General features: G+C 50.3%; 1 protein-coding gene across 2 annotated transcripts in view; it reads right to left on the reverse strand.

Moving 5' to 3' along the window:
* LOC141270721 (uncharacterized) overlaps positions 1-25,015 on the reverse strand; it is a 48,281-nt gene extending 23,266 nt beyond the window's left edge. For both annotated transcript variants that reach the window (XM_073680817.1, XM_073680816.1), the window contains exons 1-5: positions 24,924-25,015; positions 3,804-3,953; positions 3,495-3,674; positions 3,289-3,412; positions 3,119-3,207 (exon numbers count right to left, since the gene is read on the reverse strand). In XM_073680817.1, coding sequence (XP_073536918.1) covers positions 3,119-3,207; positions 3,289-3,412; positions 3,495-3,674; positions 3,804-3,881 — 471 coding nt within the window. In that variant the 5' untranslated portion in view covers positions 3,882-3,953; positions 24,924-25,015. The remainder of the gene's footprint in view (positions 1-3,118; positions 3,208-3,288; positions 3,413-3,494; positions 3,675-3,803; positions 3,954-24,923) is intronic.
* Positions 25,016-25,396: the final 381 nt, after the last annotated feature.

A 25,396-nucleotide genomic window follows, 5' to 3' on the forward strand; every position in this document is an offset into this window, starting at 1 on the left:
AGGGCCCCATATAATGCTCCATACAGTATAAAGGGCCCCATGTAATGCTCCATACAGTATAAAGGGCCCCATATAATGCTCCATACAGTATAAAGGGCCCCATATAATGCTCCATACAGTATGTGTTCCATATATTACTCCATAAAGTATATGATGGCCCGCTATACTGTAATACACCATACAGTACAGACCAAAAGTTTGGACACACCTTCTCATTTAAAGATTTTTCTGTATTTTCATGACTTTGAAAATTGTACATTCACACTGAAGGCATCAAAACTATGAATTAACACATGTGGAATTATATACTTAACAAAAAAGTGTGAAACAACTGAAAATATGTCTTATATTCTAGGTTCTTCACCTTTTGCTTTGATGACTGCTTTGCACACTCTTGGCATTCTCTTGATGAGCTTCAAGAGGTAGTCACCGGAAATGGTTTTCACTTCACAGGTGTGTCCTGTCAGGTTTAATAAGTGGGATTTCTTGCATTATAAATGGGGTTGGGACCATCAGTTGTGTTGTGCAGAAGTCTGGTGGATACACAGCTGATAGTCCTACTGAATAGACTGTTAGAATTTGTATTATGGCAAGAAAAAAGCAGTTAAGTAAAGAAAAATAAGTGGCCATCATTTCTTTAAGAAATGAAGGTCAGTCAGTCCGAAAAATTGGGAAAACTTTGAAAGTGTCCCCAAGTGCAGTTGCAAAAACCATCAAGCGCTACAAAGAAACTGGCTCACATGAGGATCGCCCCAGGAAAGGAAGACCAAGAGTCACCTCTGCTTCTGAGGATAAGTTTATCCGAGTCACCAGCCTCAGAAATCGCAGGTTAACAGCAGCTCAAATTAGAGACCAGGTCAATGCCACACAGAGTTCTAGCAGCAGACACATCTCTACAACAACTGTTAAGAGGAGACTTTGTGCAGCAGGCCTTCATGGTAAAATAGCTGCTAGGAAACCACTGCCAAGGACAGGCAACAAGCAGAAGAGACTTGTTTGGGCTAAAGAACACAAGGAATGGACATTAGACCAGTGGAAATCTGTGCTTTGGTCTGATGTGTCCAAATTTAAGATCTTTGGTTCCAACCACCGTGTCTTTGTGCGACGCAGAAAAGGTGAACGGATGGACTCTACATGCCTGGTTCCCACCGTGAAGCATGGAGGAGGAGGTGTGATGGTGCTTTGCTGGTGACACTGTTGGGGATTTATTCAAAATTGAAGGCATACTGAACCAGCATGGCTACCACAGCATCTTACAGCGGCATGCTATTCCATCCGGTTTGCGTTTAGTTGGACCATCATTTATTTTTCAACAGGACAATGACCTCAAACACACCTCCAGGCTGTGTAAGGGCTATTTGACCAAGAAGGAGAGTGATGGGGTGCTACGCCAGATGACCTGGCCTCCACAGTCACCAGACCTGAACCCAATCGAGATGGTTTGGGGTGAGCTGGACCGCAGAGTGAAGGCAAAAGGGACAAAAAGTGCTAAGCATCTCTGGGAACTCCTTCAAGATTGTCGGAAGACCATTTCCGGTGACTACCTCTTGAAGCTCATCAAGAGAATGCAAAGAGTGTGCAAAGCAGCCATCAAAGCAAAAGGTGGCTACTTTAAAGAACCTAGAATATAAGACATATTTTCAGTTGTTTCACACTTTTTTGTTAAGTATATAATTCCACATGTGTTAATTCATAGTTTTGATGCCTTCAGTGTGAATGTACAATTTTCATAGTCATGAAAATACAGAAAAATCTTTAAATGAGGTGTGTCCAAACTTTTGGTCTGTACTGTACATAAAAAAAAAAAAAAAAATCAAATAATAAACTCTCCTCGTTACCCTCTGTCCACTGCTCCGATCTCCTCAGCGTCTTCTGACTCTCTGCCCTGCTCACCACAGAGGGTGCACTGTAGTGACGTCATCTCGCCCTCTGCCCCGAGACGTCACAGAGAGTCAGAAGACACTGAAGAGGGCAGAACAGAATTATGGGCACCACCTAATGCTCCATACAGTATTATGGGCACCACATAATGCTCCATACAGTATTATGGGCACCATATATCGCTCCATACAGTATCATGGGCCCATATATCGCTCCATACAGTATCACGAGCCCATATAACGCTCCATATAGTATAATGGGCCCCATATAACGCTCCATACAGTATATAATGATCCCATATAACACTCCATACAGTATATGACCCCATATAACGCTCCATACAGTATATGACCCCATATAACGCTACATACAGTATATGACCCCATATAACGCTCCATATAGTATGTGTTCCATATATTGCTCCATACAGTATATAATGGCCCCTTACGCTGTAATGCTCCATACATGAAAAAAATCAAATACTCACCTCTCCTCGTTACCCTCTGTCCACTGCTCCGATCTCTTCAGCTTCTTCTGACTCTCTGCCCTGCTCACCACAGAGGGTGCGCTGTAGTGACATCACCGCGCCCTCTGCCCTGAGACGTCAAAGAGAGACAGAAGACTAAAGAGAGTAGACTGGAGCAGCGGGGAACGGGAAGAAGTGAGCCAGGTGCCAGCGCTGGTACCGGGCTCCCCCAACTCACAGGCCCCATAGCGTGACGGAGTCCATGAAGGCGAGTGGGATCCCCCCACTCCCTTGCTTGTCCAGGGCGCCGGAACTTTAAATAGATTTTAACAAGTTCAGTTACTGAGCAAATGGCCAAAACTTGCCCCTGGGGCCCGGTGAGGAGGGGGGCCCAGACGAGTTTCCCTCATCACCAGGCCCCATACGCCATTAATGCCCTGATGGCAGCCGGCCCTGATTCTCAGTATACTCTTCACATCGTTGCATATAAAAACAGCATAACGTTGGCAATTTTTGAATTTGCTTGTGCTGTGACAGTGTTCGAAGTAACTAACATTGGGAAGATTGAGTATTCTGAAAACTAATCACTCCGATTTATGGTGCACTCTGCGGCCATGTGTCTAATACAATTCAGATGGGAGTGTGAAAGTATTTCTAATAAATAGGCCATTCAGTGTATAATACTGGGGGATAAAAAAAGACTGAACACAAGACCTTCACAGTTGTCTACACATCATAGGGGATATTGCATGACACCTTCTCTCCATCTACCTGAGTAACAGTGAGATTTTCTTGTTTACAGTCCTGCGGAAGAAGAGGACGGGGACATCTCTCTGGTGTTGTCCTCTTACTGGATAGAACTGGAGGAAACACATACAGGGACTGAATTCATTCTTTACATACAGATAATTATAGGCCGTGTGTATTTAGTCCTGTATTACCTGGTGATATGAGGGACTGGGGAACCTCCATCATGACGTCCTTGTACAGATCTTTGTGTCCTTCTAAAAACTCCCACTCCTCCATGGAGAAATAGACGGTGACATCCTGACACCTTATAGGAACCTGACACATACAATGATACAGTCATCCCCCGATCCCTTCATAGCGTTACTGTATAATGTCCCAGCATTCCCAGCAGTGTCACCTCTCCAGTCAGCAGCTCAATCATCTTGTAGGTGAGTTCTAGGATCTTCTGGTCATTGATGTCCTCATGTATCAGGGGGTGAGGTGGAGGCCCAGTGATTGGGCTCAGGGGTCTTCCCCATCCCTCAGACACAGGGGCCTGACAGCGCTCACTAGAGGTCTTCTTCACCACTGTGTAATCCTGGTTATGGAGAGACACATTAATAAATCTCACTACAGACATTTCCAGAGTCCTCACCTCTCCAGTTCTGTCCATCTGTTATTCCCATAGATAAGAATGATGTAATGTGATGTCATCAGAATCTCTCACCTCTCCAGTAAGCCGGAAGAGGATCTCTAGGGTGAGGTGTAATATCCTCTCCACCATCTTGTCCCTGTCCCTATCCATCCTTGATGGGTCAATCAGGAAAATTCTCTTATATAGAAGATCTCCACTGAGAGGATCCGATATTGTAGGGATCTGAATGGGGAGAAGATGACGATGTAACATCATAAAGATCCCATGTAAGAAATCTCCGGAGGCTTCACATGATCACTACATCCAGTCATGGCCCCATCCTGCCCCCGGTATAACACACAATCACATTATAGTCACATACAGAGATTTATCACAGGCTCAGCACTGAAGGGGTTAATGTCCCTTGTGCCCAGTAATGGGGAACCTCCACATGCCTCCACCTGCAGAGCCGCACACTAGATATATGGCTGTGACTGAATCCTAGTGGGTGATAGGTTCTGGTGCCTTTTTCCACTAGGATTTGGCTTTCTCATGTAGAGCCGGCTGTATCCTATTGGGCTGAGTGTAACGATGCTTCCCCAGGACTGAGTCCTGTCCCCTCTATCACACAGTCCCTGCTCCCCCTCATTACCGGTCCCCAGTGCAGAGTCCCAGTGCTTCCCCCAGGACTGAGTCCTGTCCCCTCTATCACACAGTCCCTGCTCCCTCATTACCGGTCCCCAGTGCAGAGTCCCGGTGCTTCCCCCAGGACTGAGTCCTGTCCCCTCTATCACACAGTCCCTGCTCCCTTATTATCAGTCCCCAGTGCAGAGTCCCGGTGCTGCCCCCAGGACTGAGTCCTGTCCCCTCTATCACACAGTCACTGCTCCCTCATTACCGGTCCCCAGTGCAGAGTCCCGGTGCTTCCCCCAGGACTGAGTCCTGTCTAGTGTTGAACCACCCCCGTAGTGTTAGAGTTCGATTCGGTTCGTCGAACTGTTCGTCGAACACCGTTAAAACCAATGGCAGGCAAACAAAAACACATAGAAACACATAGAAAACACCTTCAAAGGTGTCCAAAAGCTGACAAACTGCTCAGAAGACATAACTAACACATGGAAAAGTGACAAGTACATATAGTCATGCTAAAAGAAAAGAGGTGGAGGAGTAAAAGGAGGGGGAGACACAGATATAGGCATGTCATGCCCTTCTAAAATCCAAAAAGTGAGAAGCCGACACGGCCAGTCCATTCCTGCCCGTGCCACCTCCGTGTCGCCGGGTTTGTGCCAGAGCCGCGGTGGACCCTAACGGCCAGCCCCCCTCTCCCAATACTGGTGCCTGTCCGCTGGTGGGTTGAGCGAGCCCCCCTCTGGTGGAGGCAGGTCTAAGCTTTTTAATTTAAATTGTCTCTCTAATTTGAATGAATACACTTTAAATCCTTTTACAAGGATCTATTGGAGGGCAAGTCTCATGCCAGCAGCCGCGTAATTCCAGCTCCAGTAGAGTCCACTAAAGTTGCTGCAGTTAAAAAGCTTTTATAAGGATCGAGCTCGGCGGTCCACCGCAAGGCGTCCTACCGCCAGTCCCAAGCCCCTATGCCTTGGGGTGCCTCCTGATGCTCTTCACCGAGTATCCCGGGGTCCCGAAGCATTTCCTTTGAAATAATTAAGTGTCCAAACTACAGGTGGTCTAGCTTGCTTAACAGCTGGGATAATCCGCTGACTAGCAGACACTGCTACTAGGCACAAAGTATTTCCTGGGCTAGATGCAGTTAAAAATTTGTAATTAGATACTCTCGTTGGATGCTGAGAAAGCATTCCATAGAGTTTCCTTGCACGCCATATATTATTCTCTTAAAAAGCTTGGGGTAGGGGTCTAGGGGACCCTTTTATAGCCAAAATCACGGCCCTGTATCGCAATATGTCACCTAGGCTGAAGATAAATGGAACTGTAGCACCCCGAGGGCTCGGTTGCTACTGAGGTATTGCACCTCACCCAGAGGTGTGATATCTCACTCTCAGGTAAGGATGGAGAGTGGATCAGGACCCCGACACCTGCATGCATTACACCACATTGCCGTGGGGCAGGGCGACCAATATGCCCCTGAGATGGGCACGACAGTCCCTGTCCCTGGCTGGAGTGGGGGAAGGGAACACTGAGGAAGCGGAACCCTGTAGTGCAGGAGCAGGGAGGAAGCAGTTCCTGGGTGCATTGAGAAGGAAGTATAAAAGGTGGGCACCATCTTAGTTCAGTGCAGAGAAGTCTGAGCAGAAATGACAGGGAGCAGGGGCTCTGCATGAGCTCTGCTCCGGAGGCGGGCCTAGTAACAGAGGCCGAGGCCTGGAAGAGGGAGAAGGAAGGAAGAGGAGCGGAGAAGGCTCCAGGAACGAGGAACGAAGGGATCCCAGGGGTGCGAACGGGCGAGTCGCCACCGCATGCCCGAATCCACCTGCGTGGAGGGGTCAGGCCAAAGGGGGAGACCGGTCCCCGAAACTAGTGGAGGCGGGAAATGACCCTCAGCTAGAAACCGGAGGCTGTGACATTTTATGTGGCGCAACCCCTCGCTACACCCGCTAGGAAGGCACCACATAGGGTCAGGGAAACTGGCGCCAAGTTTACCAAGAGAAGGCCCGAGGCAGCTGGACAGAAGCGTTGGTAAGAAAGGCCAGACAAAGGACACACAAAGGGGGTGCTGTGAAGGGCTCCAAAGTTATCTGGGAGTTGTAGGAGCCCCTCACCTGGTGAGCACAGTACGACGTGGGCAGCCGTTACCTGCAGAAGTGGTCTGGATAAAAAGAACTGTGAGTAAAGGCCCTGGCCTGCATCACTGACTCCGTGTCGTTACTGCTGCTGCCCTGCACCATCACCCCCATCCTCCGCATACACTGCCCTGAGGCTATACTCCTCCCGTGGGGAGTTATACTACGCTCTGCTGCACCCACAACACCAGCCTCAGCGGTCTGCCCTGCAGCGGCGGTTGACTCTGACCGCAATCCAGGGGTGGCGTAGTCGGACATTTAAACATCAAAACCACATAAATAGTTCCGCCACTGGTTTGACTGCCCTGAGCCACGGAACCGGGTCGCCGCCACGGAGACTACAACCACCAGCATCCACCAAAAAGGGTCTGGCTCCAGGTGTCCCAAGGCCCAGGGGGTGCGTCAGAACATTTTCATCACCTTTCATAATCACCAATGGGACAAGGCAGGGATGTCCTCTGTCCCCTCTCTTATACATCCTAGTGACAGAGCACCTGCTCTCATCAATTTGCCAAAACCCCAATATTAGGTGGATTGAGGTGAGAGGCACCGAGTACAAGTGCTCTGCATTTGCTGATGATGTCCTAGTATATATCACTCAATCACATATATTCATCCCTGCTGTCATGGCTGAAATAGATCACTTTGTTACTTTGTCAAATTTTAAAATCAATGCAGCGAAGTCTGAGGCCCTCGATGTCTCCCTCCCCAAATCCATACAGGATTCCATCCAGTCCAACTTTCCCTTTGCCTGGCCCTCACAGGGTATCAAATACTTAGGAATTCCTATTCATAGAGACCTCTCCCGTCTATGTTATCTTAATTTTGAGCCCTTTATTGAACAACTCCATACAGACCACGGTTGGCAAGTTAGAACTGTAAGATTCACTACGTGAACCACTGGTGTTTTGTGGAAAAGCACATGTACACTGTGTTCCAAATTATTATGCAAAAAGTGCTTAGGAGTGATAAGGGAAGAATTTGTTTGTTTGTCAGTTAAACTCATTGATGGTGATGTGTGTCAGGGCTCTTTATATCACTGTAAGCAATTGCAGACACCTGTGCTAATTAGTTTGGCAGGTGTGTCCAATGAAAGACAAGACTACTTAAGAAGGCTGTCCCACATTATTAAGCAGCCTACATTTTCTGCCAAAATGGGAAAGAAAAAGGATGTGTCGGCTGCTGAGAAGCAACAAATTGTGGAGTATTTAGGTCAAGGCATGACTACAATCAACATTGTGCGATGATCAGGATGAAGTGTCTTGGCAATCAAGAAGTATGTACCTGATTCACAGTACACATGTGTGCGTGCTGATAAGGGCAAATTGAGGACTCTTTCCTTCAGCCAATTACGTCAGGTTAAAAAAGCAGCGGCAAAAAAGCCTTGTCATAGCAGCAGACAAGTTTTTGAAGCTGCTGGTGCCTCCAACGTCGCCCGAACAACAAGATGCAGGGTCCTTCAGAGGTTTGCAGCTGTGCATAAGCCATCCTGTCGACCTCCTCTAACCACTGCACACAAGCAGAAACGGCTCCAGTGGGCCAAACAATACATGAAGACTGACTTCAAAACAGTTTTGTTCACCGATGAGTGCCGTGCAACACTCGATGGTCCAGATGGATGGAGTGGAGGATGGCTGGTTGATGGACACCCCATGCAAACACGGCTACAGCGCCAACAAGGAGGAGGTGGAGTAATGTTTTGGGCTGGAATCATGGGGAGAGAGATTGTCGGCCCCTTTAGGATCCCTGAAGGGGTAAAGATGAACTCCATAATGTATGTGGAGTTTCTCAAACAGCACTTCCTGCCATGGTTCAAGAAGAAGAACCGTGTATTCCACAGCAAGATCATTTTCATGCATGATAATGCACCGTCTCATGCTGCACATAACACATCTGCATCTCTGGCTGATATGGGCATAAAAGGGGACAAACTTATGGTGTGACCCCCATGCTCCCCTGACCTCAACCCCATTCAGAACCTCTGGAGCATCATCAAAAGGAGTGTCTATGATGGCGGGAGGCAGTTCACATCTAAGCAACAGCTCTGGGAGGGTATTCTGTCCTCACGCAAAACAATTGAAGCAGAAACCATCCAAAACCTGACAAATTCAATGGACGAGAGAGTTCAGAGGCTCCTTTCGAACAAGGGCTCCTATGTGCAAATGTAACATCACCTAGAATAAAGTTTTGAGTTGAAAACTGTTTGATTTCAGTTTGTAATAACCTGCTAATGCTTATAATTTCAAAAATGACCATTTTTTTGTTCTTTATTAAAATGAAAAGGTTGATCGAAGAGTGTGGGGGATCTAAGAGTGTGGCAACCCAGTAGTCAGGATTACTTCGAATTATGACAATCTGAGGGTCATGTTGCAGGTAGTGCAGCAAGAAGGCACTCAAGTGTCTTGCGCATCTAGGAGCCCCAAAATTATTTTCCGGGCTAGATGCAGCTAAAAATTATTATTAATTTTAAATCTGGTGGAGCTTAGTATAGATGGCCTAATAGAATCAGTACTGCACACTGCTACAAAGCCCAAATTATTTTCCAGCCAAGATACAGATAAACATGATTAGTAATTTTAAATCTGGTGGAGCTTAGTATAGATGGCCTAATAGAATCAGTACTGCACACTGCTACAAAGCCCAAATTATTTTCCAGCCAAGATACAGATAAACATGATTAGTAATTTTAAATCTGGTGGAGCTTAGTATAGATGGCCTAATAGAATCAGTACTGCACACTGCTACAAAGCCCAAATTATTTTCCAGCCAAGATACAGATAAACATGATTAGTAATTTTAAATCTGGTGGAGCTTAGTATAGATGGCCTAATAGAATCAGTACTGCACACTGCTACAAAGCCCAAATTATTTTCCAGCCAAGATACAGATAAACATGATTAGTAATTTGAAAGCTTAAAACGGTTGGTGAGGTGATTTTAACCAATCATCAAGCTTTTACTCTCCCCAGGATGACACAGGGGTAGAAAAGTCGTTTCGGATCCATGATTTGTTCATCTTTATGAACGTGAGTCTGTCTACATTATCAGTGGAGAGCAGCGTGCGCTTATCTGTCAGCACACCACCAGCAGAGCTGAACACACGTTCAGACAGAACGCTGGCTGCGGGGCATGACAAGATCTCCAAGGCGTAAGTGGCGAGCTCCGGCCATTTATCCAGATTGGAAGCCCAAAAAGAGCAAGGGTCCAGTGACACAGTCATGGCTTCAATGTTTACTTGGAGATACTCCTGTACCATCGTCTCTAGGCGTTGACTATGTGTCAGACTTCTTGTCTCCTGTGGCCTTGCAAAGGATGGGCTAAAAAAGTGGTGAAATTATTCTGCAAAATTGATGTTACCAGCAGATACTGTGTTTCTGTTCGGTTTGAGTGCTGAACACTCGACGGTCCCACGGTTGGCAAGTTGGAACTGTTCGATTCACTACGTGCACCACTGGTGTTTTGTGGAAAAGCACATGTAAGATTCTGCAACAGTCTCTGCTGATACTCCTGCATGCGTGCATCCCTTTCTATGGCAGGAATAATTTCTGCAAATTTACTTTTGTATCGGGGATCTAACAGTGTGTCAACCCAGTAGTCAGGATTATTTCTAATCCTCACAATTCGAGGGTCATGTTGCAGGTAGTGCAGCAAGAAGGCACTCATGTGTGTTGCGCATCCAGGAGCACCAAGTCCCTGTTGTGTTGGTGGCGAGGTAACAATCATGCTTCCTTCCTCTGTCCTCTTCCCCCAACCTCGCACAACAGAAATGTGATCAAGGTCTCCCTCATCTGATGAGTCTTCCATCAGTTCGTCCTCCATTTCTTCCTGGGCTCCTGCACCTTCCTCACTAGTTTGGCTGCTACCATGCGCCCTAGTAAAACCATCTCCCCCACCCTCACATGCCTGCTGCCTTGGTGCTGCCGACCGTCTGGACCTTGCAGATGTTAGCCCTTGCGCATACAACTCCTCCTCCTCTACTTCCTCCACCTCCTCTTGTGCCACCACCTGACTCCGAATTCTGTTTAACATGTGCTCCAGCATGTAAATCACCAGAATAGTCATGCTGATAATGACATCGTCATGACTAAACATCTTCGTCGCCATTTCAAAACTGTGCAGAAGGGTGCATAGGTCCCTGATCTGAGACCACTCCTTCAGCGTGATTTGCCCCACCTCTGGATCTCGTTGGCCCAGGCTATACGTCAGAACGTATTGCACCAGGGCTTGTCGGTGCTGCCACAGTCGCTGCAACATGTGCAGAGTTGAATTCCACCGGGTAGGCACATCGCATTTTAGACGGTGAAGTGGCAGGCCCAATGACTTCTGTAGAGATGTAAGTCGCTGAGCTGCGGGATGCGAACGGCGGAAGTGAGCACACAGCGACCGTGCCCTCTGCAGAAGGCCATCTAGTCCGGGATAGTGGGCTAAAAATTGCTAGACAACCAGGTTTAACACGTGAGCCACACAAGGCACGTGTGTGACATAGCCCCGGCGAAGGGCCGCACCCAGGTTTGCAGCATTGTCGCACACGGCCTTCCCTGGTTTCAGGTCCAGTGGAGACAACCATTCATGAAATTGGTTCTCCAGAGCTGACCACAACTCCTCAGCTGTGTGACTCACATTTCCCAGACATTTCAAAGTAAAAACCGCCTGATGACATTGAGCCCTACTGCCAGCATAGTAAGGAGGTGAACAGGATCCCTTCTGTGCAGTTAGAAAGCTTGTGGCATGACCAGACAGGCTTTGGGAACAGGTGGAGGACCGAGAGGAGGTTGAGGAGGCAGAAGCAGTGGAGGAACTTTGAGATAAAGAGGATTGACGCACAACTCATGGGGACGGCAAGACTTGGACAGCAGCCCCTTGTCCTGCTGTCACCATAGTTACCCAGTGCCCAGTCAGCGACATGTAACGCCCCTGTCCATGCCTACTCGTCCAAGTGTCTGTGGTGAAATGCACCCTGTTACACACAGAGTTTCTCAAAGAAGCGGTCATGTTGTGTGCGACATGCTGGTGGAGCGCAGGCACACCTTTCTTTGAGAAGTAGTGCCGACTGAGCATCTGGTACTGGGGCACTGCGACAGACATAAGGTCTCGAAAATCCTCTGTGTCCACCAGGCGGAAAGGCAGCATTTCTGTAGCCAAGAGCTTGCAGATGGTGAAATTCAACCTCTTAGCTTTCTCATGGCTAGGAGGAAATGGTCTTTTACTTGTCCACATCTGAGGGACCGAGGGCTGGCTGTTGTGCTTAGAAAGGGGTTGATAAGGGTGTCCCCGACAAACTGCCGGTCTGTGAGGAAGATGCAGGCGGACATGTTAGGTTGCCTTGATCCAAAGGTGGTGCTATCGATGTCGGACAGCGCTCAACACCAGCTGGTGTTACCACCTCCAAAGAAAATGATGACCTGCCAATCACGCTGGCTGTTGCGGGTAATGAGGTGGCAGGTCTGCGCCCTAAAACAGGTGTGACTGCTGTCCCCCCAGTCACAGAGGATGAAGAGGCCGCGGATGCACAAGATGTGGCAGACGGTGGTTGGCCCGGCCGGCTAGGCCGCATTGTAGCACAGTGAGCTTCCCACTGCAACTTATGCTTCATGTCCATGTGCCGGTTCATGCATGAAGTACTCAAACTATGTATTTTTTGGCCTCTACTTAGCTTTTGCTGACAAATGTTACAGATAACACGAGTTGGGTCATCTTTATCGATCTGAAAAAATGCCCAGGCTATGCAAGGCTTAGCACCCATGCGACCTGAAAAGCCACCACGACTTGTGGTCAGAGGCAGAGTTGTGTTTGAGGATGCAGTTGTTGACGTGCTTCCAGTACTACGCCTCTGTCCAGGAAGGCGCAACCTGACCTCGTCGTCACTAGCATCCTCCTCCACCTCCTCTGCTGACCTCATCTCTTGGCTGACTGTGGGTTGACAGTAAGTGGGATCTCCAACCTCATCATCATCACCCTGTGTGTTATCACGCCCGTCGTCCTCAGAGCCAACCTGTTCCTGCCCTGACAAAAAACTAAAGTTGTCGCTCCAATCAGGTATTTGAGTCTCATCATCGTCTTCCTCATTGTCTCCACCAACAGGAGTTACAGTTTGGGAATGAGGGTCTACATTATGGTCAGAACCTTCTGTGTCTGGTCCTGGATCCGACTCATAAAGATTCTGGGCATCAGTGCAGATCATTTCCTCGTCTGGATTCACAGAAGCTCTGGAGCCGACCTCAGATTCCCAGGCTATAGTATGAGTAAACAGCTCTGCAGACTCAACCATCTGTTCTACCCCATACTCAGACGGGCAGCTGGAGATTTTGGAGCTGTGAGGAAGCAAGTGTGATTGGGGTGACACCTCTGAGGACTGGAGTATTTGTGATGTTGAGGTGGAGGAGAGCCCACTTAAAGGAGAACTTGATATCCGTTGAAGCACCTGCTGTTTTTGTGCCTCATCTGGAATTTGTAGCGATTGGCGTGGCCGTAAGAAAGGGATCTTTTCACATTGTCCGCTAAAAGAAGTAGACATTTTAGTTTGGCTGGAAGATGGTCTTTCTTCTGCAGATGTTACTGTTGCTTTAACACCTACCCCACGGATACAACCTTTTTTCCCCTTCCCAACACGCCTATTCCCCTTTCCACCAGCAGCAGGCCTTTTTCCACTCATTTTGGTGGTTAACTAATTCACAACTCTGGAGCTGTTTGCACAAAAAAACAATGGATGGGAACCGAGCAGAGCTGAGTGGCCAAACTGTGGTATTAGGCCAAAAGTATTGGCTGGGTTAGATGCAGATAAAAATTATATTGAATTTGCAACCTGATGGGAGGTCAGTATAGATGGACTAATAGAACAAATCCCACACACTGCTAGAAGCTGAAATATTTTTTCAGAGCTAGATGCAGAAAAAAATTAGATTGAATTTGCAACCTGGTGGAGGTTAGTATAGATGGACTAATAGAACAAGTCCCACACACTGCTACAAGTTGAAATATTTTTTCAGAGCTAGATGCAGAAAAAAATTATATTCAATTTGCAACCTGATGGAGGTCAGTATAGATGGACTAATAGAACAAGTCCCACACACTGCTAGAAGCCCAAATATTTTTTCAGAGCTAGATGCAGAAAAAAATTATATTGAATTTGCAACCTGATGGAGGTCAGTAGATGGACTAATAGAACAAGTCCCACACACTGCTACAAGCTGAAATATTTTTTCAGAGCTAGATGTAGAAAAAAATTATATTCAATTTGCAACCTGATGGAGGTCAGTATAGATGGACTAATAGACCAAGTCCCACACACTGCTAGAAGCCCAAATAGTTTTTCAGAGCTAGATGCAGAAAAGAGATTAGTTACTTACCGGTAACGGGACTTCTCGGAGACCATGACAGCACCAGGAGAGAGAGGGAATCTGCCCACCAAGGACAGGAAACCTACAGGCTTAAAAGGGGGCGGCCCTCCCTCTCGCCTCAGTTTGGATTACAGAGCATTGAGAGGACCGCCCGGTTAGTAGACATAGCAACATAATCATGAAACAAACAGTATATACATTTTCTTACAACACCAATGTGTGAGAATAAAGAATGAAAACAGATAAGAAGTGCTCCCAAAAAGGGGTGAAGGGAGGGAATATAAGGGTGCTGTCATGGTCTCCGAGAAATCCCGTTACCGGTAAGTAACTAATCTCTTTATCGGTCGACCATGACAGCACCACGAGAGAATTGCAGAGATGAAGATTCTAGGGAGGGACCACCGCTTGGAGCACCCTTCTCCCAAATGTGAGGTCAGACGAAGCACCCAGATCTACTCTATAGTGCTTATAGAAGGTAGATGGAGAAGACCAGGTAGCTGCCATACATATATCCTCCATCGAGACGCCAGACCTCTCTGCCCATGAGGTTGCCACCGCCCGGGTAGAGTGAGCTTTCAGGCCACGCGGTGCTTCTTCTCCGCTGGATACACAGGCTAGCGTAATGGCCTCCCTAATCCATCTAGCTATGGTGGATCTAGAGACATTAAGCCCCTTCCTAACCCCCTGATAGTTCCCTGTTTATCTCCTATCTCTCCTAAAGGGCTGAGTGACAGCAAGGTACCTAACCACACACCTTCTCACATCTAAAGCATGGAAATCTGCTTCTATCTGATTACTAGGGTTCGGACAAAAAGAGGGTAATATTACTTCCTGAAGTCTATGAAACCGGGAAGCTACCTTAGGCAAGTATGCTGGATCTGCTCTAAGAATTATTCTGTCGTCCAGAACCTGGGTTTAGGGAGGGCCAGAGGACAGAGCCTGAATATCACCAATCCTCCTAGCAGATGTTAGAGCTACAAGAAGCGCTGTTTTGAGGGTAATAGATCTCAGGGATACAGAATCTATTGGTTCAAAGGGTGCCCCAGCTAACGCTTTCAGAACCAGGTTTAGGTCCCATGGAACGACATTAGTTTTGGTAACCGGCCTGGACCTACCTACTGCTTTTATAAAGCGGGAAATCCAATAGTTTTCTGCGAGGACACAGTTGTAGAGGGCACCTAGTGCCGACACTTGGACCTTCAAGGTGCTCGTTGCTAACCCCAGCTCGAAGCCCCTTTGTAGGAACTCTAAAATCTTCCCAATTGGCGCTCCCTTATCCACTGAAGATTTAGAAAAAGATAAAAACTTGTTCCAAACTTTTGCATAAATTTTGGTAGTGACAGGCTTTCTACTACGTAATAAAGTAGATACTAGACTCTGGGAAAAACCTTTTAGTTCTAGCAGGGACCTCTCAAATTCCACGTCGTCAAGTGGAGGCCCGGAGCTCGCGGATGGAGCACTGGACCCTGGCTGAGGAGATCCGGAACTTCGGACAGGACCCAAGGGTCCGAGATGGACAAGTTCCTCAGGCATGAGAACCAGGGTCTTTTGGGCCAAAAGGGGGCGATCAAGAGGACCTTTGCCTTGTCCTCTCTGATCTTTCTTAGTACCATAGGCAGAAGGTTTAACGGTGGGAAGGCATAGGCCAGACTGAAGTTCCAAGGGATTTGGAGAGCGTCTACCGTCAGGGGCCTTTCTCTCGGATCTAGGGAGCAAAAAACCTTTGTCTTCCGGTTTTGTTTTGTGGCGAAGAGATCCACCACCGGAAGACCCCATTTCCGGACTAATAGGGAAAAAATGTCCTGTTTTAGTTCCCGTTCGCCTTGCCTTAAAAAATGACGGCTTAAGAAGTCTGCCTTTGAATTTTCTTTCCCTTTGATGTGGAGGGCTGTTAAAGAGAGGAGATGGTGTTCCGAGATCTGAAAGAGATGATCCGCCACTCTCATTAGCGATCCAGCACGAGTACCCCCCTGATGGTTAATATAAGCTACTGCTATATTATTATCGGACAGGATCCTAATGTTCTTATTGTGAAGGAATGGTAAGAAATGATTAACAGCCCTATCAACTGCCAGTAGTTCCTTAGTATTAGAGGAAAGAGCTCTCTCAGCGTCCGACCAGAACCCCTGGGCAATCATATCCCCCAAGTGAGCTCCCCGTCCATGTAGACTTGCGTCAGTTGTAATTATTTCAGATATTCTGACCACCCAGGGAACTCCTCGAGACAAGTTTTCTAAATTCACCCACCACTGTAGAGAGTCAATAGACCGGGGAGATAGGAACATCCGTCTCTCCAAGTGCCCATGTAACGAGACCTCATTCTGTAGGACGTCCCACTGTAACACTCTGGAGTGGTATTGTGCCCACATTACCCCCGGCAGACAAGATATCAGGGTACCAAGTAAGGACATTGCAGCCCTAAGGGACATGACCGGGTTCGCAAGAGCTCCTTCCACCAGCCTTTTGACCTTCTGTTTTTTGGCTTCTGGAAGGAAACACATCTGGAGGTCTGAGTCTAGCAGGATACCTAGGAACTGCTGTACTCTCGAAGGGACTACCCTGGATTTCTCCAGATTTAGGATCCAGCCCAGGCCTTCCAGAATAGAGGAGACCAATTTAAGATGGGAGAGACATTGAGAGGCTGAGTCTCCAATGATCAAAAAATCATCTAAGTAAGGGATAACTAACACATTATGTTCCCGTACATGAGCCATCACCTCCGCTATCACCTTCGTAAATATTCTAGGGGCTATAGCGAGACCGAATGGCAAGGTCGCAAATTGGAAATGTTTGATTTCATCCCCTATGACCAAGGCCACTCTAAGGTATTTTTGGAAGCTTCTGTGTATAGGTATATGGTAATATGCGTCCTTTAGATCCAATACTACCATGTGACAGCCTGAGAACAATAGTTTTATAGTAGACTTAATGGACTCCATTTTAAAGGTGGGAATTAACAAAAATTTATTCAGGGCCTTAAGGTTAACAATACACCTAAAGGATCCGTCAGGTTTAGTGACCAAAAACAACGGTGAGCAGAACCCCAGTCCCTTCTCTGCTATCGGGACCTCCACTAAGACGGCCTTATGGACCAGATTCAGGACCTCCACTTGTAGGGCCATCTGCTCCCGTGTTGAGGACCGGTTTGGGGTCAGGACGAACCTCCCACGAGGGACTCGCTGAAAGTCGAGTCTCAGGCCGGAACCTACCAGATCAAGGATCCAATTATTAGAAGAGATATTTGTCCAGGCAGGTAAGAAGCCCAATAACCTCCCCCCTACCTGGGCCGCGAGTCATTGGCTCGGTTTTCGGGGGCCTTGGCTAGCGGAAGAGGATCCGAACAGGAGCCCTTTACCTTTCGGTCTACGGTCTTCCCATTTATCCTGACCCTTCTGGCGCTTATTACGTAGAAACCTTCTTTTCTGAAAAGGACGTTTGTACGTGGGGGCAGATAGGTTAGGAAAACCCTTTTTTGTGTCACTTGCTCTATCCAGTAGCTCATCCAGAACCGACCCAAAGAGATGTCCCCCTTCACAAGGGATAGCGCAGAGTCTTGTCCTCGCATGAATGTCCCCCGGCCAACATTTTAGCCACAAAGCTCTCCGGGACGAGTTAGACATGGCGGCCGACCTTGCTGCTAATCTGACGGAATCTGCTGATGCGTCCGCCAGAAAGGCTGCCGCCCCCTGAAGAGGAGACATGTCCGCCACGATTTCCTTCCTGGGGGTATTGTTTTTAAGATGGAATTCCAGCTGGTCCAGCCAGATCATTAGGGACCTGGCGGTACAAGTAGCTGCCACCGCGGGTTTTAGGGCTCCCGCCGAAGTCTCCCAGGTCCCTCTAAGGAAAGAATCAGCCTTTCTATCCAGAGGGTCTTTAAGAGCTCCCATATCATCAAACGGAAGGGAGGAACTCTTAGAGGCTTTGGAAATGGCCACATCAATTTTGGGGGCTTTTTCCCAGGAGGAAGAGGCAGATTCCTCAAAGGGGTACTTCCTTTTGAAGAATGGAGGTAGAGCGCCCTTCCTTTCCGTTTTTTTCCATTCGCTAAGGATTAAGCCCTGGATTTTTTCGTTCAACGGAAAACTCCTTCTCTTCCTTTGACCCAGCCCCCCGAACATAACGTCCTGGACTGACTTCTCCTGCCTAGCCTCTGTGATGCCCATGGTGGACCGAACCATTTTAATCAATCTGTCCACTTCACCAAGGGGGAAGCAATTTTGTCCCACACCACTATCAGAGGAGGAAGCAGAGGAAAAGTCTGCACTATCTGAATCCGACTCATAGGGAGAGGATAGGGGGTCATCCAAGACTAAGGGGATCTCACAGTCCGAGTTCATTTTCTCTTTAACTCTCTTGGAGAGGACCTTGTGAATCTCTGTTTTAACTAAGGTTTTTAAACCAGAAGCTAGAGCAGGACCCTCTTCTGCCAGTGTCTGGTTTATGCACAACTGACATAGCTTTTTAGGGTATCCGTCAGGAAGAAGAGACTTGCATAGCGCACACTGTATATGCTTTGCCTTGGCGGTACATTTCTTCCCCTGATAAAATATGGAAGGGGAGAAGGGATACCATATTACTAAGTGAACTTACTCGAAGATCACTTACCCAGGCGGCTCAGGAAGAAAAAACAGCTGGTACCGGATTGGAGGAAGGACCCCTCTCAGCCGGGGGACCTTCCCTAGAGGCTGCAGATTCGTCCATTCTACCAGAGGTATGGTGACCAGACCTAGACCCCGAGCTCCGTTTTCCTGCGGACCGGCTACCAGAACCACATGTGCGATGCGTTTTTTGGGGCTCCCCAGACAGCCGCTGAGATGAAGATGGAGGCTGCTCAACCTGCTGCTGCTGCAACTGGACACCTTCAGACTCCATAATGAAAGAATGAAGCTTTGGGAAGCACTGAGCCATGTTACCTGATAGTTTAAATAGGTATTGACTCCTCCCCTCTAGCAGCGCATCAGCACACTTTTTCCATTTTATTTTTTTTTTGAATTTCGCGCTCTTTTGCCGGCACATGAACGCCGAGTCGCAGTGACGTCATCGGGCCGCGACTTACCGAAACCCGGAAGTACGCGCCGCACGAGCTTCGCGCGAGGACGCAAGCTGTCAGCGCTCCCTCAGGTAAGCTGCGCTTTAGCGATGCACCGAGCTGCGTTCACCCAGGGCAGGGCGAGGGGACACAATCACCTTGGCCCTCACCCCCCCTCCCCATACTTACGGAGGGTGATGGTGGGCTGTCACCCCCACTCGGGATGCTGACCCCACCGCACTTTTGTGGCTCAGCCAGGGCCTACACTCCCACGGGAGACGCACCTGGCTTGAGGCAGAAAAGGGGATGCCACCCCAGACAGGGGCGCAGCCCCACTGCAAAAGGAACCCCCAGTGCTCAGGATGCTGTGCCTCTCCCATATAGGGGCGCAAGAGCATCGGCCAACGCTGGAGCTGCCGTCCCCAGACAGGGGCACAGGATCACAGCCGTCGCCATCCACGTTCTTTCGCCTGCGACCGGCTTCCTCCATCAAGGACAGGAAACCAAACTGAGGCGAGAGGGAGGGCCGCCCCCTTTTAAGCCTGTAGGTTTCCTGTACTTGGTGGGCGGATTCCCTCTCTCTCGTGGTGCTGTCATGGTCGACCGATAAAAAATTATATTCAATTTGCAACCTGGTGGAGGTTAGTATAGATGGACTAATAGAATGATGCTATGCCCAAAAGGTTTTACTTCACTAGGTGCAGTAAAAAAATTGGTATTCTATACACAGGTGGTGTAGCTTGCAACACAGATAGGCTACTCCACTGACTAACACACTCTGCAATAGGACAAAAAGGATTTGATTTGCTAGATTTAGCCAAATGCTGTGAGAAAAACTTGCACAGCACTGGCACAGACCTGCCTGGCAAAAACTGATAGGAACTGATGTAACTTAGTCCTGAAAAGGACTGCAATTACAATTAGTCTTTACTCCCAACCTATCTTTTTAAGAGCACAGACCTGCCTGATAAAAGTCGTAGGAAATGATGTAACCTAGTCCTTAAAAGGACCGCAATCACAACTCTTCCCTACTCCCAAGCTATCTGTAGATTTGTGCGAAAATTGGCTTGAAATTAACAAGGTATAGCGCACACAGCAACAACGGTGCCCTCTAACACACAGCTGCAGCAGTGAGAAAATGGTGGCGACGGGGAAAATGGCTGGGTCTTATAGGGCAAGGACATGTGACATACACTGCCAATCACACATGCCCTTGCTTGTGTGAAAAAAAGCAGTTCGCTCCGTGTGTGCGCTGCTGATAGGCTGACAGACTGCACCTCCCCACTGTAAATGCGGGAAAGAGAAAAAATAATGGAGATCTTCATTATTCCTGCAGACATCCATCCCCTGCCCCTCACCCCGCCCCGCTGTACACTCAAACTGCGCATCAACATTAATTTTCAGCATTACTGAGAAAAAATCCAGTTATGATTTTGGTGCACGAACAGTTATCGAACATAACCTCGAACAGCCGAATTTTTTTCAAATCGTTCGTGTTCGCCGAACGGCTTGAACACCGCCCAAAACAGCTCGAATTTGAGATTGGCGAACAGTTCGAGTCGAACACCGCTCATCTCTAGTCCTGTACCTTCTATCACACAGTCCCTGCACCCTCATTATCGGTCCCCAGTGTAGAATCCCGGTGCTTCCCCAAGGACTGAGTCCTGTCCCCTCTATCACACAGCCCCTGCTCCCTCATTATAGGTCCCCAGTGTAGAGTCCTGGTGCTTCCCCCAGGACTGAGTCCTGTCCCATCTATCACACAGTCCCTGCACCCTCATTACCGGTCCCCAGTGTAGAATCCCGCAGCTTCCCCGAGGACTGAGTCCTGTCCCCTCTATCACACAGTCCCTGCTCCCTCATTACCAGTCCCCAGTGCAGAGTCCCGGTGCTTCCCCCAGGACTGAGTCCTGTCCCCTCTATCACACAGTCCCTGCTCCCTCATTACCGGTCCCCAGTGCAGAGTCCCGGTGCTTCCCCCAGGACTGAGTCGTGTTCCCTGTATCACACAGTCCCTGCTCCTCTCATTACCGGTCCCCAGTAGAGTCCCAGTGCTTCCCCCAGGACTGAGTCCTGTCCCCTCTATCACACAGTCCCTGCTCCCTCATTACCGGTCCCCAGAGTAGAGTCCCGATGCTTTCCCCAGGACCGAGTCCTGTCCCCTCTATCACACAGTCCCTGCTCCCTCATTACCGGTCCCCAGTGCAGAGTCTCGGTGATTCCCCCAGGACTGAGTCCCGTCTCCTCTATCACACAGTCCCTGCTCCCTCATTACCGGTCCCCAGTGCAGAGTCCCAGTGCTTCCCCCAGGACTGAGTCCTGTCCCCTCTATCACACAGTCCCTGCTCACTCATTACCGGTCCTCAGTGCAGAGTCCCGATGCTTCCCCCAGGACTGAGTCCTGTCCCCTCTATCACACAGTCCCTGCTCCCTTATTACCGGTCCCCAGTGCAGAGTCTCGGTGATTCCCCCAGGACTGAGTCCCGTCTCCTCTATCACACAGTCCCTGCTCCCTCATTACCGGTCCCCAGTGCAGAGTCCCGGTGCTTCCCCCTGGACTGAGTCCTGTTCCCTGTATCACACAGTCCCTGCTCCTCTCATTACCGGTCCCCAGTACAGAGTCCCAGTGCTTCCCCCAGGACTGAGTCCTGTCCCCTCTATCACACAGTCCCTGCTCCCTCATTACCGGTCCCCAGTGTAGAGTCCCGGTGCTTCCCCCAGGACCGAGTCCTGTCCCCTCTATCACACAGTCCCTGCTCCCTCATTACCGGTCCCCAGTGTAGAGTCCCGATGCTTCCCCCAGGACCGAGTCCTGTCCCCTCTATCACACAGTCCCTGCTCCCTCATTACCGGTCCCCAGTGCAGAGTCCCGATGCTTCCCCCAGGACCGAGTCCTGTCCCCTGTATCACACAGTCCCTGCTCCCTCATTACCGGTCCCCAGTGCAGAGTCTCGGTGATTCCCCCAGGACTGAGTCCCGTCTCCTCTATCACACAGTCCCTGCTCCCTCATTACTGGTCCCCAGTGCAGAGTCCCGGTGCTTCCCCCTGGACTGAGTCCTGTCCCCTCTATCACACAGTCCCTGCTCCCTCATTACCGGTCCCCAGTGCAGAGTCCCAGTGCTTCCCCCAGGACTGAGTCCTGTCCCCTCTATCACACAGTCCCTGCTCACTCATTACAGGTCCCCAGTGCAGAGTCCCGATGTTTCCCCCAGGACTGAGTCCTGTCCCCTCTATCACACAGTCCCTGCTCCCTTATTTCCGGTCCCCAGTGCAGAGTCCCGATGCTTCCCCCAGGACTGAGTCCTGTCCCCTCTATCACACAGTCCCTGCTCCCTTATTACCGGTCCCCAGTGCAGAGTCTCGGTGATTCCCCCAGGACTGAGTCCTGTCCCCTCTATCACACAGTCCCTGCTCCCTCATTACCGGCCCCAGTGCAGAGCCCCGGTGCTTCCCCCAGGACTGAGTCCTGTCCCCTCTATCACACAGTCCCTGCTCCCTCATTACCGGTCCCCAGTGCAGAGTTCCAGTGCTTCCCCCAGGACTGAGTCCTGTCCCCTCTATCACACAGTCCCTGCTCCCTCATTACCGGCCCCAGTGCAGAGCCCCGGTGCTTCCCCCAGGACTGAGTCCTGTCCCCTCTATCACACAGTCCCTGCTCCCTCATTACCGGTCCCCAGTGCAGAGTCCCGATGCTTCACCCAGGACTGAGTCCTGTCCCCTCTATCACTCAGTCCCTGCTCCCTCATTACCGGTGCCCAGTGTAGAGTTCCGGTGCTTCCCCCAGGACTGAGTCCTGTCCCCTCTATCACACAGTCCCTGCTCCTTCATTACCGGTCCCCAGTGCAGAGTCCCGGTGCTTCCCCCAGGACTGAGTCCTGTCCCCTCTATCACACAGTCCCTGCTCCCTCATTACCGGTCCCCATTGCAGAGTCCCGATGCTTCCCCCAGGACTGAGTCCTGTCCACTCTATCACACAGTCCCTGCTCCCTCATTACCGGTCCCCAGTGTAGAGTCCCGGTGCTTCCCCCAGGACTGAGTCCTGTCCACTCTATCACACAGTCCCTGCTCCCTCATTACCGGTCCCCAGTGTAGAGTCCTGGTGCTTCCTCCAGGACTGAGTCCTGTCCCCTCTATCACACAGTCCCAGCTCCCTCATTACCGGTCCCCAGTGTAGAGTCCTGGTGCTTCCCCCAGGACTGAGTCCTGTCCCCTCTATCACACAGTCCCCGCTCCCTCATTACCGGTTCCCAGTGTAGAGTCCCGGTGCTTCCCCCAGGACTGAGTCCTGTCCCCTCTATCACACAGTCCCTGCTCCCTCATTACCGGTCCCCAGTGCAGCGTCCCGGTGCTTCCCCCAGGACTGAGTCCTGTCCCCTCTATCACACAGTCCCTGCTCCCTCATTACCGGTCCCCAGTGCAGAGTCCCGGTGCTTCCCCCAGGACTGAGTCCTGTCCCCTCTATCACACAGTCCCTGCTCCCTCATTACCGGTCCCCAGTGCAGAGTCCCGGTGCTTCCCCCAGGACTGAGTCCTGTCCCCTCTATCACACAGTCCCTGCTCCCTCATTACCGGTCACCAGTGCAGAGTCCCGGTGCTTCCTCCAGGACTGAGTCCTGTCCCCTCTATCACACAGTCCCTGCTCCCTCATTACCGGTCACCAGTGTAGAGTCCCGGTGCTTCCTCCAGGACTGAGTCCTGTCCCCTCCATCACACAGTCCCTGCTCCCTCATTACCGGTCCCCAGTGCAGAGTCCCGGTGCTTCCCCCAGGACTGAGTCCTGTCCCCTCTATCACACAGTCCCTGCTCCCTCATTACCGGTCCCCAGTGCAGAGTCCCGGTGCTTCCCCCAGGACTGAGTCCTGTCCCCTCTATCACACAGTTCCTGCTCCCTCATTACCGGTCACTAGTGCAGAGTCCCGGTGCTTCCTCCAGGTTTGAGTCCTGTCTCCTCTATCACACAGTCCCTGCTCCCACATTACCGGTCCCCAGTGTAGAGTCCCGGTGCTTCCCCCAGGACTGAGTCCTGTCCCCTCTATCACACAGTCCCTGCTCCCTCATTACCGGTCCCCAGTGCAGAGTGCCGGTGCTTCCCCCAGGACTGAGTCCTGTCCCCTCTATCACACAGTCCCTGCTCCCTCATTACCGGTCACCAGTGCAGAGTCCCGAAGCTTCCCCCAGGACTGAGTCCTGTCCCCTCTATCACACAGTCCCTGCTCCCTCATTACCGGTCACCAGTGTAGAGTCCCGGTGCTTCCTCCAGGACTGAGTCCTGTCCTCTCTATCACACAGTTCCTGCTCCCTCATTACCGGTCCCCAGTGCAGAGTCCCGGTGCTTCCCCCAGGACTGAGTCCTGTCCCCTCTATCACACAGTCCCTGCTCCCTCATTACCGGTCCCCAGTGCAGAGTCCCGGTGCTTCCCCCAGGACTGAGTCCTGTCCCCTCTATCACACAGTCCCTGCTCCCTCATTACCGGTCCCCAGTGCAGAGTCCCGGTGCTTCCCCCAGGACTGAGCCCTGTCCCCTCTATCACACAGTCCCTGCTCCCTCATTACCGGTCCCCAGTGCAGAGTCCCGGTGCTTCCCCCAGGACTGAGTCCTGTCCCCTCTATCACACAGTTCCTGCTCCCTCATTACCGGTCCCCAGTGCAGAGTCCCGGTGCTTCCTCCAGGACTGAGTCCTGTCCCCTCTATCACACAGTCCCTGCTCCCTCATTACCGGTCCCCAGTGCAGAGTCCCGGTGCTTCCCCCAGGACTGAGTCCTGTCCCCTCTATCACACAATCCCTGCTCCCTCATTACGGGTCTCCAGTGTAGAGTCCCGGTGCTTCCCCCAGGACTGAGTCCTGTCTCCTCTATCACACAGTCCCTGCTCCCTCATTACCGGTCCCCAGTGTAGAGTCCCGGTGCTTCCCCCAGGACTGAGTCCTGTCCCCTCTATCACACAGTCCCTGCTCCCTCATTACCGGTCCCCAGTGCAGAGTCCCGGTGCTTCCCCCAGGACTGAGTCCTGTTCCCTCTATCACACAGTCCCTGCTCCCTCATTACCGGTCCCCAGTGTAGACTTCTCCTCAGCTTCAGCTCTTACCTGTGGCCGCTTCCTACACAGAAAACCCTTCACTTCCTACAAGCCCCATCCTGCTCCCCCCATGTGACTGATCACATGACTGTGACATCATCACAGGTCCTGGAAGCAGAACTGCAAAGGTTCCCAGAATAGAGAGAGGGATAAACTCTGCTCAGCTCCGGGAAATGTCTCTTCCCCCTACCGCCCCCAGCCACAGACATTTACCACTTCTCTCCCCCGGCAGGAGGAGATGTCGGAGGGGGCATGAGGGCAGTGAGGGGCATTCAGCAGACGCCTGAGACTGCAGGGCAGAGACCCAGATCCGGGACTGACCGCCGTATCCGGGACTGACCGCCGTATCCGGGACTGTCCGTTGTATGATGTTACATCGTCATCTTCTCCCCATTCAGGTCCCTACAATATCGGATCCTCTCAGTGGAGATCTTCTATATAAGAGAATTGTCCTGATTGACCATCAAGGATGGATAGGGACA

Source organism: Phyllobates terribilis, unplaced genomic scaffold (assembly GCF_046119375.1).
Source record: "Phyllobates terribilis strain yellow unplaced genomic scaffold, ASM4611937v1 Scaffold_5__5_contigs__length_657084704, whole genome shotgun sequence".
NCBI classification, from domain to species: Eukaryota; Metazoa; Chordata; class Amphibia; order Anura; family Dendrobatidae; genus Phyllobates; species Phyllobates terribilis.